The sequence below is a fragment of the Spermophilus citellus genome (assembly GCF_964194105.1).
Source record: "Spermophilus citellus genome assembly, chromosome: 4".
In the NCBI taxonomy this organism is placed as follows: domain Eukaryota; kingdom Metazoa; phylum Chordata; class Mammalia; order Rodentia; family Sciuridae; genus Spermophilus; species Spermophilus citellus.
The window spans coordinates 202,395,470-202,413,083 of record NC_138185.1 but is presented as its reverse complement, the minus strand read 5'-3'; the positions used below and the strand labels follow the sequence as shown (position 1 = coordinate 202,413,083).

The window sequence follows — 17,614 nt, the reverse complement described above, 5'->3', positions numbered from 1 at the left end:
GTGCTCTCAGACTGGCACCAGACTCTGCCTGGGGACCTCTCCAGCCTAACCTTGCTCCTCCTAGCTTGCAGCCTGAGCCCCCTGACCCCAGTTCTAATTCTATTTGCCTTTCATTCCATCTCTCTCTCTTCAGAGGAAATGTTCCTCAGTGCAGAGGAGGTTTCCAAGCTCATCCTAGGAATGGTTCGAGCTTCTACAGAGTCAGCTAATGAGGCCTCCCTCCAGGTCACCATTGAGGAGTGCAGCATCTTGGACTGACACTGAGCAGCTGGTGCCTGCTCCACAATAATAGGTGCCAGCCCCTGATAGTCAGGGCCAGTTCCCTGCAGATCAGTAAAAATGGAACAACTGGTCTTCAACGTATTGTCTTGGATGCAACCTAATGAGTCACAGTCCAGCCTAATAATTTCTATCAACATCTGACGGTTTATGGCATTCCCACAACGGTGCTGTGTCCATGCCTCATCTCATTTGATCTCTGCCCCTATTCTCCGCTCTGCCTTGAGTAGCCTGAGGAAGCTGTCATTCATCCATTGACTCATTAAACAAATACTGGTACCTGCCTTAGACTGCATAGCTCTGGTGCTACAGATTCAGGATAAAAGAACCATTAAGGTCTTCATCCCCAAATATTTTCTGACATCTGATGGAAAAACCTAGGTTCAAGTACCCAAGCCTCAGCTGGCATGAGTTAGTTGGGGGGAGGCGAAGTTCTGCAGAGCCTAATGTGACTCGCGTAAGAAGACTTCACAGAAGAGCTGCAGTTTGGCCAGGAAACCAGCTCCTAGCACTTGGCATGGTGCTAGATGGACGGACAGAGTGCTAATGTCCTGGAATCACTCAACAGATACAGAGAATGGAGTAAAGAGACGTTCCAAGCAGAGGACAGACCAAAACACAGGCACCACAGGCTCAGGGTGCACAGAGTGTGACAAGCAGCACAGTGACCAGCAGGACCCGACATTAGCTGAGCACTGCGGCATGCTGGGTGCTCTACACAGCCTCCCCATTCCTGTCGCTCTAGTCCTCACTGCTACCCGAGAGGGTGCGCGCTACAGTGATCCCCATTTTTACAAATAAGGAGGTGCCAACAGGGTATAATTTGGGCAAGGTCCACAGTCCTGGCTCCAGAGCACAAACACCATCCTCCACCGCCCTCTGCCCCACCGAGTTACAGTCATGGAACAGGGAGGAGGCAGAGACTGGATAGGCTGCACCTTGAGAGCCCTGCTAAGCATTTTAAGGGCAACTGGGAAGCATCAAAGGTCACAAACTAATCTCAGGAAAGGCATCTGCTGCTAAAGGCTCAACTTCAAGGTGATTTTGTTCAGAGAACTCTAGAAGACCTAGAATTCTCTAAGAGAATTTCAGATAACAGGTAAGGGCAAAAGGGATTTCAGTAAAGATCTCTGAGGCACCCTCAAATTATAGCACGTAAAAGCTGGACCTGACCCACTGCTCAACCACCTGCAGATGGCTGCTCATCCCCTCCCTGTCCCCAGAGGTAGTGACCAGAGCAAGTCAATGAGGGTCCATGCAACTGTGCCCAGTTTGGCACAAAATAACACCCTGTAGTTTATGGCATGAGTGGGAAGGAATGCTCAGGGCAACCAGGGCTGCTGTACAGAGGGACCTTAGCTCCGTTCTCTGTCACTCCAGGGCCCCAAATGAAGATAAGGAGTTGAGATTGGAGAAGGCAGGCTCTAGCACTTATAGGGATGCTCTTCCTACAGTCAGAAATGACTGACAATAGGACAGGCCACCATGGGTGGCACCTAAGACAGGAAGCTTCCTACTATGGGGGGTTAATCGAGCAGAGGCTGAATGAGTGCCTACCAGGGATATTCCAGAGAAACCAAAACATGGAGCTCATGGACAGCTCATGGATGGCACCATATAAGCAGCGTGCCGGAATCACCAACAGTGCCTTTGACCTTCCTACCCAAGGCTGCAGCCTTCATTGGCAAAATGGAATTAGTAACAGTACCCACTGCAGGTTTGCCATGAGGATCAAATGAGATGAGGCATGGACACAGCACCGTTGTGGGAATGCCATAAACCCTCAGATGTTGATAGAAATTATCAGGCTGGACCATGACTCATTAGGTTGCATCCAAGACAATACGTATATTTCATACTTCAACTAACTTTTTTTTACTGAGGTTCCTTCCAACCTCTCTGATCTCAGCACTGAAAGTGTCTATGACATTTGATTTTGCATCAGTGGTGGGACCCCAGTGCCCTGCGCCTAGGTGGCAAGAACTGGGCCAAGACCTTTTCAAAAGCATACTGTCCTGGAGCCAGCCCTCCTGGCAGGGGTGAGTACCTCCTTGCCCAGGTCCTCCCGGATGACCTGGCGGACCTCCTGCATGCTGCTCTGCGGGGCCTGGCTGTGCAGCACCTTCAGCGTGCTGGTGTACTCCTCGGGCAGCAGGTAGTCCAGAGCCCCCAGGTGCTGGCCCACCTTGATGAAGGTGCCCCGGTTGGCACAGCAGAGATCACAGAGACGCCTGGCAGAGCGGAGGTGCACCTGCAGGGAGACAGACGCGGGGGACAGAGAGGCGTGAGTGCAGGCTGTTCTGAACATCATTCCCCTCCCCCGCCTGCTGTGCCTGAACACCTTCCCTCAGTCCCAGTGCCTAAGGTGGGGCCTGTGCACACACCTTCAAGGTCCTCCTTCAGCCTCCTGGTACCCACAGAGTCCATTCCAATCTCATACTAGGGCCCGCCTTTGCACGTGGCCTTAAGCTGCCAATCTGCTCTCCATCAAAACTGGCCTGGTCTGAGTCACACTCCCTAGAAATCAGTGTCCAGGGCTTTCTGGGGCTTTTCTGTTTGGCTTTGGGGAGGCGAGATGCTGAGATGGAACCCAGGGCCTCAGACATGCTAGGTGAGCTCTCCTCCACTGAACCATATCCCCATTCAAGACTAGTCTATTAATGGCTCATTCTAGGGTGTGCCAAGTTCATTTATTTGCCACCCAGACCTCAGACACACTAATAATACTTCATGTTTGTTTGGGTCTCTACAGTGGATGGTCAAATACATCCTATCTCTTAAGACAGCTTTGGAAGGCAGTGTTGGTATCTTTTAAGATGAGAAACTCGGGGCTGGGGATGTGGCTCAAGCGGTAGCGCGCTCGCCTGGCATGCGTGCGGCCCGGGTTCGATCCTCAGCACCACATACCAACAAAGATGTTGTGTCCGCCGAGAACTAAAAAATAAATATTAAAAATTCTCTCCCTCTCTCTCTCTCCTCCCTCCCTCCCTCCCTCCCTCCCCCCCTCTCTCTCTCCCCTCTCTCTCTCTTTAAAAAAAAAAAAAGATGAGAAACTCAATTGCCTTATTTATAAAATGCGAATAAATGTCAAAGGAAAGCTATAACACACTCCAAATCTGGAGCTCGTTTAATGCTCCTCTTTCCTGGGGGAATGACAGTGTTGGGGGCATGAGGCATATGGCATAGGCTGTAGGACACACTGTCCAGGATGCAGGGCCCTAGCTTACATCCTGATTCTCATCTACCCCAGGCTGTGCATCCCAGTCATCACTCCAGACCAGCTGAGGGTTTGGAAACCATGAGGGTCCTGCATTGCAGAATCACAGCCTCTAGGCAGGATGGGGCCCTGGGTGCACACAGAAGACAAGGGATCCCAGCATCCCAGGGGGACCCGGTACCCTGCTTGCACCAACAAAGTCAACAGAGCATCAACATCGAGCATGAACTTATACTCGCAGAAGACTGGCACAATTAACACGTTTCAGGGCACTAAAACCAGACTTAAATAACAACTGATAGCAAAGATGGGGAAAAATGTTCAAAAGTCTTATGTAATTAGTTGCCAAGTGAACCACACAGGAAACGACTACTTTAGAAACTGAGAACACTAAGCCCTGAGCACCCTCATCCCAGCAGCGGGAACACCCAGCCCACCCACCCCACAGCAGACTCCAGGCTTCAGCAGCCATCCTTAGGCCCTCAGGGGCCGGTCTACTTCTAGCTCTGCTGGACACCTCTGCATCCTGCTCCAACCCATTTTGAGCCAACCCTGAGTACACACACCTTGGTCCCTCTGGGCACAGCCCTCCAGCCTTGATGAGGACACACAGTTCAAGCCGCACCAGGGAGAGTCTCTTTTTCTTGGCAGAAGGAAGAGAGGAAATTAAATCTAATTGAGAGAATAAGAGCATGAGCATCCCTAGAGGAGTCGAAGGGTCTAGGGACACTGTCTCAAGAATTGGAGACTGGGGACAAAGCCAGCCAGTGTCCGATGGCAGAAGGTCATGTGGAGCTGGGTAGAGTCGGGGCCATGGCAGGCCAAAGCCACACTCAAGCTGTAGTCGTAAGGAGATGACAAAGGTCATGGCCAACCCACAGCCAGCTATCGCCAGGCAGTCAGTATGAAGGTTCAGGCCTCAGTGGACAACTTTCTGAAGCTGAAATAGTTGGCCTCAGATTTTAACCCAGCAGAAGAGAAAATGCACAACCAACAGCAGAACAGAAAGAGCCAGAAAGGTGGGCACACCTCTCCACCCAGAGCCACCAGAGCCAGGTCCTCCATCCGCTCCCCAGCAACACTGCCCGGTGTGCCACTCACCCCCAGAGGCACACTACACCCCACAGCTAGCTGTTCTGGGGGTCAGCTGGGCAGTTAGCACACCCAAAGGGAACAGAGGCTAGGACGGGGGGTGAGGTCACATCCAGCTCTCCTCCCCTCCCAAGAAAGACATCCACTGCCACACACTCAGGGAGACTTACTGCAGGTCCAGACCCTGCCCTCAGCTATCTGGGGACACCCAGAGGGCCACTCACACAACAGAGAACACCACAAAGCAGCAGGTATTAGAGAGAGTTCAGGACAAGCTGGGAAATCACAGACGAAAGAAACAAGGGGGCTATGAGCAGATGCTCAGGCTCATGGGAAGGGGTGACATGGGGCGAGGCAGGTGCTGGTTACGAATGGACAGATGCTTCTTGGCTTAGGACGGGGTCTGGGGTAGCAACTTGATCAACCAGTAAGAAGTCAAAGATGCATTTAACACCCCTGACTATGGAACATCACAGCTTAGAAACAGGGTATCATACAGCAGAGTGGTGAACCTGTGATCTCCTAGCTGACGGGGTGATGCAGTTCACTGCCACTACCAGCATTCAGAGGGAGTATCATGACATCACCTCTAGTCCAGGGAGGTCAAAATTCCAAGTATCGTTTCCACTGAAGACATATCGCTTTCGTATGATCATCAAGTCAGAGAATCATTGACTCCCGAGCACGGGTCCTGCCTGTCCTGCCTCTCGGCTCTGAATCTACTCTTCTTTGCTGAGATACTGAAGCTGAACCCTGGGTCATTTTTCCTTTGTCAGATGACTTGATGATATCGGCCTGGGTCATTCAGGGATCCTGGGGACACTGTGAGACCTTAGCAGGCACAGAGGTCCCCTTACTGGTTCCAGTGTGCTGCTCCAGCAGAGACAGGCAGCCAGCAGGGACAGCACCCACTCGGCCTCACAGACTCATTGCAGCCCACACCTCCACTACTTATGGTCCACTTCCGTGGAACTCAGGCCCACCCTCCAGTGAGTGTCCTGGCCACCCCTACAGATGAGCTCAGCCCACCCCCTCCCATAAGTCTCTCTGCTACCCAGCGGGCTACTGCCATGGGCCCTCTCTGGCTCAGGCCTGCACCACAGCCCACCGCTAGCATCCGAGAGCAGCCCTGTGGGCTCCATGGGCCAGCTCCCAGCCTCAAGGGTGGAAGGAGCTCTGCTGAGCCCTTGGTTCGTACAGGCTCACAGTCCTCTGGCTCCAGAAGGAGCAGCTTTGGGTGCTTGCCACGTCTGCACCGGCAGAGTCTCCTTCTACCCCTTGCAGGACTTGACCACCTTCTACTAGTTAATAATTCTTTTTTTTTTTTTTTTTTGAGAGAGAGAGAGAGAGAGAGAATTTTTTAATATTTATTTTTCAGTATTTGGCGGACACAACATCTTTGTTGGTATGTGGTGCTGAGGATCGAACCCGGGCCGCACACATGCCAGGCGAGCGCGCTACCGCTTGAGCCACATCCCCAGCCCTAGTTAATAATTCTTTATATTCAATTTTTCCTATTCAAATTATGGTATGGCTGGGCCCTGGCTGATACAGGGTTGGCCTCTGAAAGTGAATTGAATAGATGAAGTTGAAAAGGGAAAACACTTCAGCTAGAACAACAGATGCAAAGGCACAATTATGCATGTGTGTGTTTCTGTGTGGGTGCGTGTGTGGAGGCTACTGCACATGTGTTGTGTGCATGTTGCTACATGTGCATGATTGTATGTTGCTCTGTGAGGGGGGGGGGGCAGATAACCCTGCTCCACTGTTTTCTTTAGGCTGGACTCACATCTACATTTGTCCCTGGCTCTGACAGCCCTCGGACAGCACAGGACTCACCCTGCCCAGTCTGCCCAAAAGCAAGCTGAATCGGGGCTCTACTGCCTGTCATCTGTGACATGAGCCAGTGCTAGGTGGGGTGCCTCTTGGCACAAAGTGATGATCACCTTCAAGACCATGCAGGGAGCCCTCCCTGGTCACCCAAGCCCAAGAAGGTGGTCCACCTCTGGCTCATCAGTTACCTGGCACATCAGCTCTTGGGCCAAGTGTATCTGCTGTATACACTGCATGCTCAGGGTTAGCTGTGCAGGTGCCATTAACAGACAGGTGACAGTGGTTCATACGTTCACAAAACCATCATCCATGAAACTGAGTTAGCACTACTGCAAATTACACCCCACATTCCCATCAAAGTTACCTTTGACCTGCTTCTAAAACACACACACACACACACACACACACACACACACACACACACACACGGAACTGAGGAACATTGCCACTCACCAAAAACTGAAAATATTATTTTAAGGCCAAAAGATCCCAATGCTGAATAACATAGCAGAAACTCTGCTCTCCAGGGTGCCTTTCCTGCTCCAGTTCCCACTGTTCTTCAGGATCAGAAGCCAGGCCCATGCAGATGTTCAGGAAGGTACTGACTTAGTGCAGACTCCCTTTCTCAGTGTTCACGGGCAGCTGGGAGTATATACAGGAATCTCACAGTTCCCTCTTTCCAGGATCCTATCCCCAACCATGCCTGTGTGCTTGAGGGAAAGAACAAAGCATCCAGAATCTCCTGAACTTGGCACCCCACTCAAATCTAGTCCTCACCACACACACCCTTGACCACACACAAGGCATAAGTACCATGAGGGACAGGCAGATAAATGAGAGTTGGTTTCTAACGCACTATCCAACAGAACTTGTTGCAGTGATGGAGAGGTTCTACATCTCTACTGTCCAGTACAGTTGCCCCAGCTACGTGGCTTCCCGGCCTACAGTAAACACTCAGACATAAGGGGTGGTGGTGGTTTTGTTTTTAAATCTTTCCACTATCTCTGTAACAAAGATCTTAGGATGTGTCTTTAAAGATGAAGAAACAATGTCAAAGTTCAGTGACAGGCCCCAAATCCCACATGATGAAGCTACAGTATTCTGGTTTGGACATGAGGGGTCCTCCAAATGCTTCTGTTAATATAGGAATGGTCAGAGGTCAATGACTGGATATTGAAAGCCGTGACCTAATCAGTCCATCCTGCTCTGAACAGGCTGGCTGGGTGGTAACTCTAGCATGTGGGGCATGGCTGAAGCAGGTGGGTTACTGGGGCAGTGTCCTGGAAGGGTGTTCTTCCCTGCAGCCCCTCCCACCCTCTCCTCGGCTTCCTGACCACCATGAACTGAACAGCTTTCCTCCACTGAGCCCTTCTCCCATGATGCACTGCCTCATCCTGGGCTCAGGGCAATTGGGTAGGCTGTCTATGGACTGAGACCTCTGAAACTGTGAGCCCCAAATAAACTTTTCCTCCTCCAAGTTGTTCTTGTCAGGTATTTTGGTCACAGCAACACAAAGCTAACTAAAACACACGCTATGCCCAAACCTTGATCTGTCCGAGGTGGGGCCCTGTGTACCAGGTACCATGTGCCAGGGAACAAGCATCATGAAATTTCTTTTGTACCAGACATTGTTGGGAGCTGAGAAGAAATACAGCCCTGGTCTTCACAGGACAGGAGCTGACAATGTAGACTGACACACCCCCATAAAACCAAAATTACAAGAGCAGGCAGCAAAGGCAGCTGCCCATCACTCCCAATGTGTGATATACGTTGGATGGTCACCAGGCTAGGCACAGGGAGGCCATGGCAACCGAAACAAGTGCACACCATTTGAAAGGCCAATGTAAGCTGCAGGAGGTCTTAAGTCAAAGGAGGAGGAATCATATAATGGTTAAAAGCATTGGCTCTGGAATCAGAAAAACTTGGATTCAAATCCTATTTTGATAGTTACTTGTCAAAGTTACTTGTCAAAGTTAATGAACTCTGGAACCTTGGCTTCCTCATCAGGAAGAGAGGGAAAATAATTATGCTCTTCATCATGATGGTTCATTGAGGTAATGCATAAAAAACCCAGTGCACGTGCAGGGCCCAGCAAATAGTCAGTGCTTAATAAATGAATGGAAAGAGAAAAGGGAAGGGATCAAGCTTCCCAGAAAAATGAAATTTAAAAACAAAAAAACCCTCCAGGCCCATCCACTCTCTGTGCCTCACTTGATTGGGTATAACAAGTCGGGACCACAATCTAATAAACAGAAACAACAGCTAATTTTATGGACTGTCATCTCAATTGCAAAAGAAACGCAAATAACAACAGAGCATTAATTTAAGCATACAGACTTTAGGTTCTTGTCCACAAAGATCTTTCTACTTTGCCTGCCACCCTGACACCAGCCACCCATTTGTTCCCTGGATTCCAGGGCTGCCTCTACCCAGCATGGCAGCACACCCTCACTGACAGCCCCCACACCCATCTTCTATCCTGTCACAATATCCCAGAAACCACCGGCAAGTCCCCCTGCCCGGGCTCCAACCTCCTTTCCACTCCAAGCTCAATAACTGGCTTTATGATTATCTCATTACCAATAACCTTGCTGCAATGAATTTTATCTGCCTCATATTAATTAAAGCATTGTCCTCACCAGCTTGGTTTGTGGTTTGAGAGGGGGACAATGAATAACTAATAAGATTAACTCAGTGCTGATTAGTTATTGGTTTGGCCAGATACAGCCACAGCCTAAGGAAGATAACTCTTTCCTCATGTCTGAATTCCTGTGAGCAGGGGTCCCAGCCCCCAAATTTGGCAGAAAGGTACCAACGTCAGACTGGATCCACGGGGCTCCGTCAGACTGGGCAATATCTCCAGTAGGCCTCAGGGGGGTTGGGAGACAGAAAATAGACACACACACACATACACACACACACACCACACGTGTGTCCCTCACAAATGGGAAGGAAAAGGGAAATGGTGAAAGGAAACAAATCCCAAACAGACCTTTAATGAATTCTTTTAGTCAAATACTCAAGTCTCAAAGGACTGGAATATTAACGGCAGTATCTCTGGGCTGCGAATTTATTCCTTTTTCTTCTTGATTTTTATGTATTTTCCAAATTTCTTATAACTAATGTATGTTGATAATGAGGAAGGTTTTTTTTTTTTAATCCATCCCTTCTTTGGCATCTTCTAGAAATGGAAAAGTCCTGCTGGGCAGTTGGTTGGTTGGTTGGTTGGGGGCTTTTGTACAAGACTCTGCCACGAAGACTGAGAGGGGTCCAGCAGCACGGCCCTTCTCTGGGAGGACACCATGGTCCCTGAGTGTGTTCCATCCTGAGAAGAGGAATCATGACTCCTCCCCCATCCCCTAGGGTCTTTGATGGCTGTTACTCCTTGCTTTCAGTTGTCCCTTAGGCATTGTTATGGTTTAGATGTAAGGTGTCCTCCAAAGGCGCCTGTTGATGCAGGAGTATTCAGAGGTGACATGATTGGATGAGAGCTGTGACCTAATCAGTCCAGATCCTAATTTGAATGGACAGATCCGGTGGTAACTGTAAGCAGGTGGGGTGTGGCTAGAAGAAGTGGGTCACTGGGGATATGCCCTCAAAGGGTTCATCCACCCCAAGGGCCTTCCCCTGCCTCTGCTTCCTGACCGCCTCCTCCCCCACCCCACCCTGCCTTGAGCTGAGCAGCTTCCCTGCCCTGGGCCCTTCCCCCTCAGTAGGCTGCCTCACCTTGGGCCCAGAGCAGTGGAGTTGGCCATCTGTGGATGGACACCTCTGAACCCACAAGCCTTCACATCAACTTCTCTAAATTGTTCTTGTAAGGTACTTTGGTCATAGTGACAAAGAACTAACTAAAACAGACAACGAAGTAAAATTCATCGTGTCTTAGAGCAAAGAAACAAGGTACAATTTATAAAAGTTTTGAGGAGTTTGGCCCCAGGTTAACGCCCACTCAGACTGCACAGGACTGTTCCGTGGTTAAGAACACGGGGACCCAGAGTGCCTTGGTCTACATTCCACTTCACCACTTAGGAGCTGCTGACCTTGGGCAACTTATGGAGCCTGCTCTCCCCCATAATCTAAAAAAGGAAGATAACAACAGTACCTACCTCATGGGGTTGCTGGGAAGATTAAGCAGGGTAAGGTAATGCAGGCACTCCACATGGCCAGAGCAGGCATTTCCCCTACCACTAGGGAGAATCTGACACAGGCAGCGCCATTTTGAAACACATCCTCCTTCTCAGAACTGTCACCCCATGGTCACTCTTGATTCAGCCTGATCTAGACCCCAGACAATACTCCATCATTACACCAGAAAGGAAATTCTTATCTGGGACTGAAACCCTGAGAAATACCTTGTTTGACATGGAACAGTGACCACCACAGAATGATGGTGACCACCACAAGGACTCTTCCCTGACAAGCCCCTAGCAACAGCCTAACCGCAAAAATCCCCCCACTCCGTCACTCCCTGTAACTTCCCTCAGTGGAAGACAGGTTCCAACCTCTCCTGGGAGCCCCTGCATAGGCTTGTCCCAAAGAAACCTATTTTATTGTTAAGCTCCTATCTCTTTATTTCTTTTGTTCAGTTCTTTCCTTACATCTACACTAACTGTAAGGGAACCTGGAAATTGTTTTTCACCGGGTACAGTAAGATGTACAAACATGGAGACGATTGTCATGAAGGAACAAGATTTTGGTCACAAATGCCTTAGAAGCAGAGGCATGGCGGGCCTTATGGGAAAAGCACCAGGGTCAGTCTGGGGCAGAGGGAGCCTCCTGCTGTGGGTTCTGTGGGCAGGAATGGGTGAGGCAGGACAAGTGGTGTAAGACTGGTTAGTGTGGATCATTTCCACATGCTCTGGGGCACAGGAGCTCTCCCTACTTGGCTGGTTCCTGGCCTGGGGCAATTAGGGCTGGGGATTGGGGCCAGAGAGCAGGAGAGTACAGTAGAGAAGGTAGCTGGGGAGTGGGGCTTTGGATTGGTTGGTTTGCACATGAAAGGCACACCTCCAGGAAAGCTGACATTATCTCTAGGAATTAGTTAACCCTGGGAGGGGAGGGCCTTCTTATGCCAGCAAGAACCCAAAACAAGAAAGCACACAAAACAGGAAACTGATGAATGCAACACACTGGCCATGTTCCAACCAGGATCTCATCCAGGGCCATCTACAAGCTGATGCCACATAAATGAGCAGCCCCTGCCCAGACCTCTCCCCTGACTAGAGCCTGACAGATCCAACTGCTTCTCTGACTTCGCTTCAGGGTCCTACTGGCTGCTCCTCAAACAGCACGACTTTCTCACCACACCCACCGCCAAACCTGCTTCTCCCAGTCTTCCCCACCGTAGGAAATGACAACTCAAAACTCGAAGTTTCTCAGGCCATAAATCTTGATGTCATCTTGACTTCTCTTCCCATCTGGAACTATGTGGAAACTGGACAAGAAACATAAACCAATACTTTCCAAGGCACTGGACATCAGGCAAGGAAGAGCAGTATTCCTAAGAGATGGGGGAGAAACACAGTGAACCCTACGGTGGCCCCAGTGGCTGCTCAGCTTCCGCCCATGATGCTGGGAGGAAGCCAGGCTCCCTGAGCTGAGGAGATGGAGCTGAGCCGTGGAAGAGCTCCCGGGTCAGAAGAGCGCTGTACAAAGAAAGAACAGAAGATCTGCAGAGGACCCACCTCAGGTACGCAGCTGAGCACCTGCAAAATCTGCCTGAGTCCAGGGAAAGAACAACCCAAAAAGATTCAGGTTAACAGCATCCCCCACTCACACAGGCACTGCTTCCACCAGCCAAACTGGAAAAGCCACATAATGCATGGGGCACTTGTTATCATAGCCAGGAAGGCCTTGCTCAATAGTGGGAAGTATCCTGAAAACTGTTCCATTCCCATCTAACAAATAGCAAAAGAAGACTTGGAATTAAAAAAAAAAAAAAAAAAAAAAAAACTATCTCCAAGTAACTTAACTGTGTCCCAGAACAAACCTCAAGAATGTGTCTAAGAGGGCTGGGGTTGTGGCTCAGTGGTACAGCGCTTGCCTAGCATGTGTGAGGCCCTGCACCACATAAAGATAAATAATAAAATAATGGTATTGCATCCATCTACAACTAAAAAATAAATATTTTTTAAAAAAAGCATATGTATAAGAATACAAAAATATCTAACACCCCAAAAGATAAAAGCATAATATCTGATATCTAATTAAAAATTTATCAGATATGCAAAGAAGCAGGGAAATATGACACATAATGAAAAGAAAAAAAAAAGCAATCAAAATCAACCCAGATGTGAAACTGATATTAAAATTGGCAGAAAATAACATTAAAGCAGGTATTAATAGCTGTGTTTTGTATGTTTAAGAATTAAATAGAGATGTGGATGATGAGAGAGCAAGCAAGAGCTCCCAATGAAACTTCTGGATATGAAAAGTTTAATGTGTCTGATTTAAAAAAAAAAATACACAGGTATGATTAATGGCAAACCAGACACTGCAGAAAAAAAAAAAGGTTAGTAAACTTGAATACCTAGAAATAGAAACTATTCAAAATGAAACACACAGGGTAAAATAATTTTTAATGAAAAGAACACTGTGAGCTGTGGGACAAATTCCAGCAACCTAGTACACTTGTAGCTGGAGTCTCCAAAGACGGGAGGGGAAGGAGAAAACAACATGTAAAGAAGCACTGGCTGAAATGTTTTCAAAGTTGATTTTTTTAAAAATCTATAAATCAATGGATCCAAGAATCTTAACAAGCCCCAAGCATCAAAACCACAAAGGAACAGTTTTAGTTAGCTTTCTCATCACTGTGACCAAAATACCTGATAAGAACAAGTTAGAGGAGAAAAAAAACTATATTTGGGGTCATGGTTTCAGAAGTTCAGTCCGTGACTGGCTGACTCCACGGCTCTGGGCCCAAGGTGAGGTAGCATGTCATAGGGGGAGGGTCAGGGGGAGAGGAGTTGCTCTCCTTAGGGCAGCAAGAAAACAGAGAAAGCAAGGGAGAAGGGCCTGCAGGAAAGAAGCAGCCTTCCAAGGCTCAGCCCAGAGACCCACCTTCTCTAGCAGCACCCCAACTGCCCACAGATACCCCCAAGTCAGTTCATTCAAATTAGGATGAACTGATTAGGTTATGGCTCTCATAATCCAATCATTTCATCTCTGAATATTCCTGCATTAACAGGAGCCTGGGGGAAGGGGTGCGACTCCTCCTATCCTAATCACAACAGGAACCTACATAAATAACTTATTCAAAACCAGTAATAAAGAAAAATCTTAAAAGCATCCAGAGAAAAAAGAGGAACAAAGTTAAGAAGGACAGTAGATTTTTTCACTGGAAACAATACAAGTGTAAGTAAGCAGATCAACACCTGTGAAAGCGCTGAAAGAAAACCCTAGCCAGGTGTGGTGGCTCACACCTGTAATCCAGTGGGTCAGGAGGCTGAGGCAGGAGGATCTCAAGTTCAAAGCCAGCCTTACAACTCAATGAGACCTGTCTCCAAAATAAAAAAATAGATATATCAAAAGTGCTGGAGATGGGGCTCAGTGGTTAACTTCCCCTTGGTGGGAAAAACCCAGGATTCTCTACACTCTGAAAACATCTTTCAAAAACTAAGGTAAAATAAAAGTTTTTCTCAGACAGTGAAAGGTGATAAGATTATTTCCCTGCACTGTAAGAAATATCGAAAGACTGCCATCAAGCAAAAGGAAAATGATACCAGATGGAAATACAGATCCACATACAGGAATAAAGAGGCCAGAAGTGGTAACTTAACAGGTAAATACATAAAAATTTTATTTTATACATTTTTCTGTCTCTTTAAAAGATAAGTGGCTGCTTAAACAATGTGGAGTTCATAACATGTTAAAGCAAAATGTATTGAACCAATTATATAAAGTTTAGGAAGAGACATGGACATATACTCATAAGGTTCTTATAGTCTTTGAAGTGGCAGAATATCATTTGAATGTAGACTGTGATAAATTAAAGATATATACTGCAACTAAAGCAGTCATTAAAATAATGGAAAAATTGTAACTCATAAACCAACAAAGGAGACAAAGGCCTCAGCGTCCACCATAAGAAACCAATAAGAAGAGAGCAAATTAAGCCCAGAGTAATCCAGAAAAGGGAGAAATGATAAAGGACAGAATCAATGAAGTATAAAACAAGAGAGAAAACTGAAGACAGTCTATTTCCAAACTCATTCTGAAACCTTTGTTCCCCTGATGTCAAAACCAGACAGACAAGAGGATACAAGCTACAGGTCAACATCCACTGTGAACACAGATGCAGAAATCTTTTTAAAAATTCGTAAGTCAAATCCAACAAAGTAAACAAAGGCTCTGTGCTCTTTACATCCTATCAGGTGGTGCACAATTTGGATCCGTCTCCTTTCTCACAATGCTAAAACTTTGATCACGTCATTAAGATGGTCATTTCATTAAGATGGTCATCTACCCAACTTCATTTACATTTACTTCTTTGCCCTTTATGATTAAGTATTCTGCGGAGTACTTCCAAATTTTGTAAATAGCCCACTCTATCAAACTTTGATTGATTGATTGATATCAATTTGGACTCATGGACTGCTACTTTTTCCAATGAATGATCCATTCCCATCATTGTTTATTTAACAACATCATTGAGGTATTCTGGCATAAATTCAATAAACTACACATATTTAAAATGTACAATCTGATACATTTTCACATTTGTGTGTATCTGTGAAACCATCACCAAAATCAAGATAGTAAACATATCCATCTCTTCCTAAAAGCAACCCATATCCCTATGTAATTCCAGCCCCATCCTTTCATATACCCCTCATATCTAGACACTGACCTACTCCTTATCAGAACACACAAATTTTTAGTTGTAAATAAATGGAATCACACAGCCCATACTCATGTTTTGTCCAGTCTTTTCTCTCAACATAACTGTGCTGAGAATCATCTATGTTGTTGCCATTTCAATCATCTATGATGTTGCCATTTTCTTGCTGAGTAGTATTCTACTGTATGAATATACCACAATTTGTTTATTCATTCACCTGTTGCTAGACATGTGGGTTGTTTCCAGGATTGAACTATACGTAAAAGCTTCATTTTTTGGTGGGTAAACATGCTTAGGAAGGCAATGCCCAAACTAAAGATAACATGGTTGACTTTTTAAGAATTTGCCAAGGGCTGGGAAGTAGCTCAGTGGCAAAATGTCTGCCTTGCATTTGCAAAGCCCTGGGTTCGAACCCCAGTTCCAAAAAAGACAAAAAAAAAAAACACCAAAAAAATAAGATTAAAAAAAAAAAGAATTTGCCAAGTTTTTTCCAAGGTGGTTGTACCATTTTACATTCCAAGAGAATATAAGATTGCCTCTTCATCCTCCCAATACTTGGTATGTAAGATAAGTCTTTTTTCTCATTTTAGTCATTCTAATAGGTGAAATGGTATTTTATTAAGGCTTCAATTTCTATTTTCTAGTGACTAATAACATTGAGCATCTTTTCATGCACTTATCTGCCATTTCTATATCCTCTTTGGTGAGATTTCTGTTCAAATCTTGTCCACCTTGTAATGGATTATTTGTTTTTTTATTATTGGGTTATAGGAGTTTTTACATATACTATAAACAAGTACTTTACCAGATTTATGATTTGCAAACATCTTTCCTTTCTCTGATGACATTTGTCAGAACTAAAATGGAGTCACTTGTATCAAAACCTAATTAAAAAAATAAAGCCAGGAGCCTATGAAGGAGGTCCCTCATGCATAAATGCCTATGATAAGAACAGGCACCCTAGGGGCTGGGTATGTGGCTCACGGTAGAGCGCTCGCTTAGCACATGCAAGACCCTGGGTTCGATCCTCAGCACCACATAAAAATAAATAAAATAAAGGTATTGTGTCCAACTACAACTAAAAATATATATAAAAATACACACACACACACACACACACACACACACACACATTTATATTTTAAAAAAAAACAAGCACTCTCTCTGAAGGGCTCTTATATCCACATGTCTGTGATGGAAACTTTTGCCAAGGGCTTTCCAAACTGCAGCTTGCTACATGAAGCACATGATGGACAGCAGGATGCACAAGAACACCTGCCTGAACTTTGTCTCTGCTAATGAACTAACGTCAACTCCTAAGACACGACCTTGTGCGCAATGCTGTCTTTGCTTCAAAACAAAGCATGTGCACTTCTCTCTTTTCCCACTGAAAGCTTCTTCCTGCCTTAACCTCCTTGGATATGTCTGTGGTCCCCATAAGCACACATATTCCAGACACATAATCCTCTCCCACTCACAATTAAACTCAAGAATTCCTGAGAGAATCTCTGTTCATTATTTCAGTTGACACTCTCAACAGTTTTCAAAAAGATGAAGTTTTTAATTTTTATAAAGTAAACTTTACCTCTCCTTGTTTTCTGCATCATGTTTTTGGTATTACATCTAAGAAATCTTTGCTTAACCCAAATCACAATGATTTTCTCCTGCTTTCTTCTAGAAGTTTAATAGTCTTGGGTTTCACATTTGGGGGTGTGATTTACTTGGGACCAATTATTCAGAGAGTGTGAGGCATGGATCAGAGTTCAGTTTTTTATATTGCTGAACAAATGAATCCTTCTCCACTGAACTGCCTTTGCATCTTTGTAAAAAATTAATTGTCTGTATTTGGGTGAGTCTATTTCTGGACTCTGTTCAGTTTGTCCGGATCTGATCAGTTTGTTTACCTTAACATCAATATCATATTATCTTTATTATGACAGTTTTATGATAAGTCTTAAAATCAGGCATTGTTAGTCCTCCAACTATGCTCTTCTTTTTAGTGTCATTTTCTAGTACCTTTGGCATTTCCTTATAAAATTTTTAATTAGCTTGTCAATTTCTTCAAAATGAAAAAAAGCCCACTGGAATTTTGGGGGGATGGTCATTAATCTATATAGACTTACTTAGCGACAACAGACATCTTAACAATATTGAGTGTTCTGATCCATGAACATGGTATATCTCCCCCATTTATTACGTTTTCTTCAATTTTACTCAGCAATGTTTTGATTCAGATCTATATCACTTTAGAAATTTCCCCTAAGTAAATAATCCAAGATATGGGGATGGGGTAAAGCTATGCACAAAGATGCTCATCATAGAGTTAATTTATGTGTGGAGGGGTGTGTGTGTGT

General features: G+C 46.0%; 1 protein-coding gene across 5 annotated transcripts in view; it reads right to left on the bottom strand.

The window, feature by feature from the left end:
• The window catches only part of ADCK1 (aarF domain containing kinase 1), a 121,274-nt gene that overhangs the window by 61,953 nt on the left and 41,707 nt on the right, over window positions 1-17,614 (bottom strand). For 4 of the 5 annotated variants that reach the window (XM_081289933.1, XM_081289936.1, XM_081289937.1 and 1 more), the window contains one exon: window positions 2,327-2,530. In XM_081289933.1, coding sequence (XP_081146059.1) covers window positions 2,327-2,530 — 204 coding nt within the window. The remainder of the gene's footprint in view (window positions 1-2,326; window positions 2,531-17,614) is intronic. The other variant, XM_081289935.1, reaches the window with a different exon arrangement.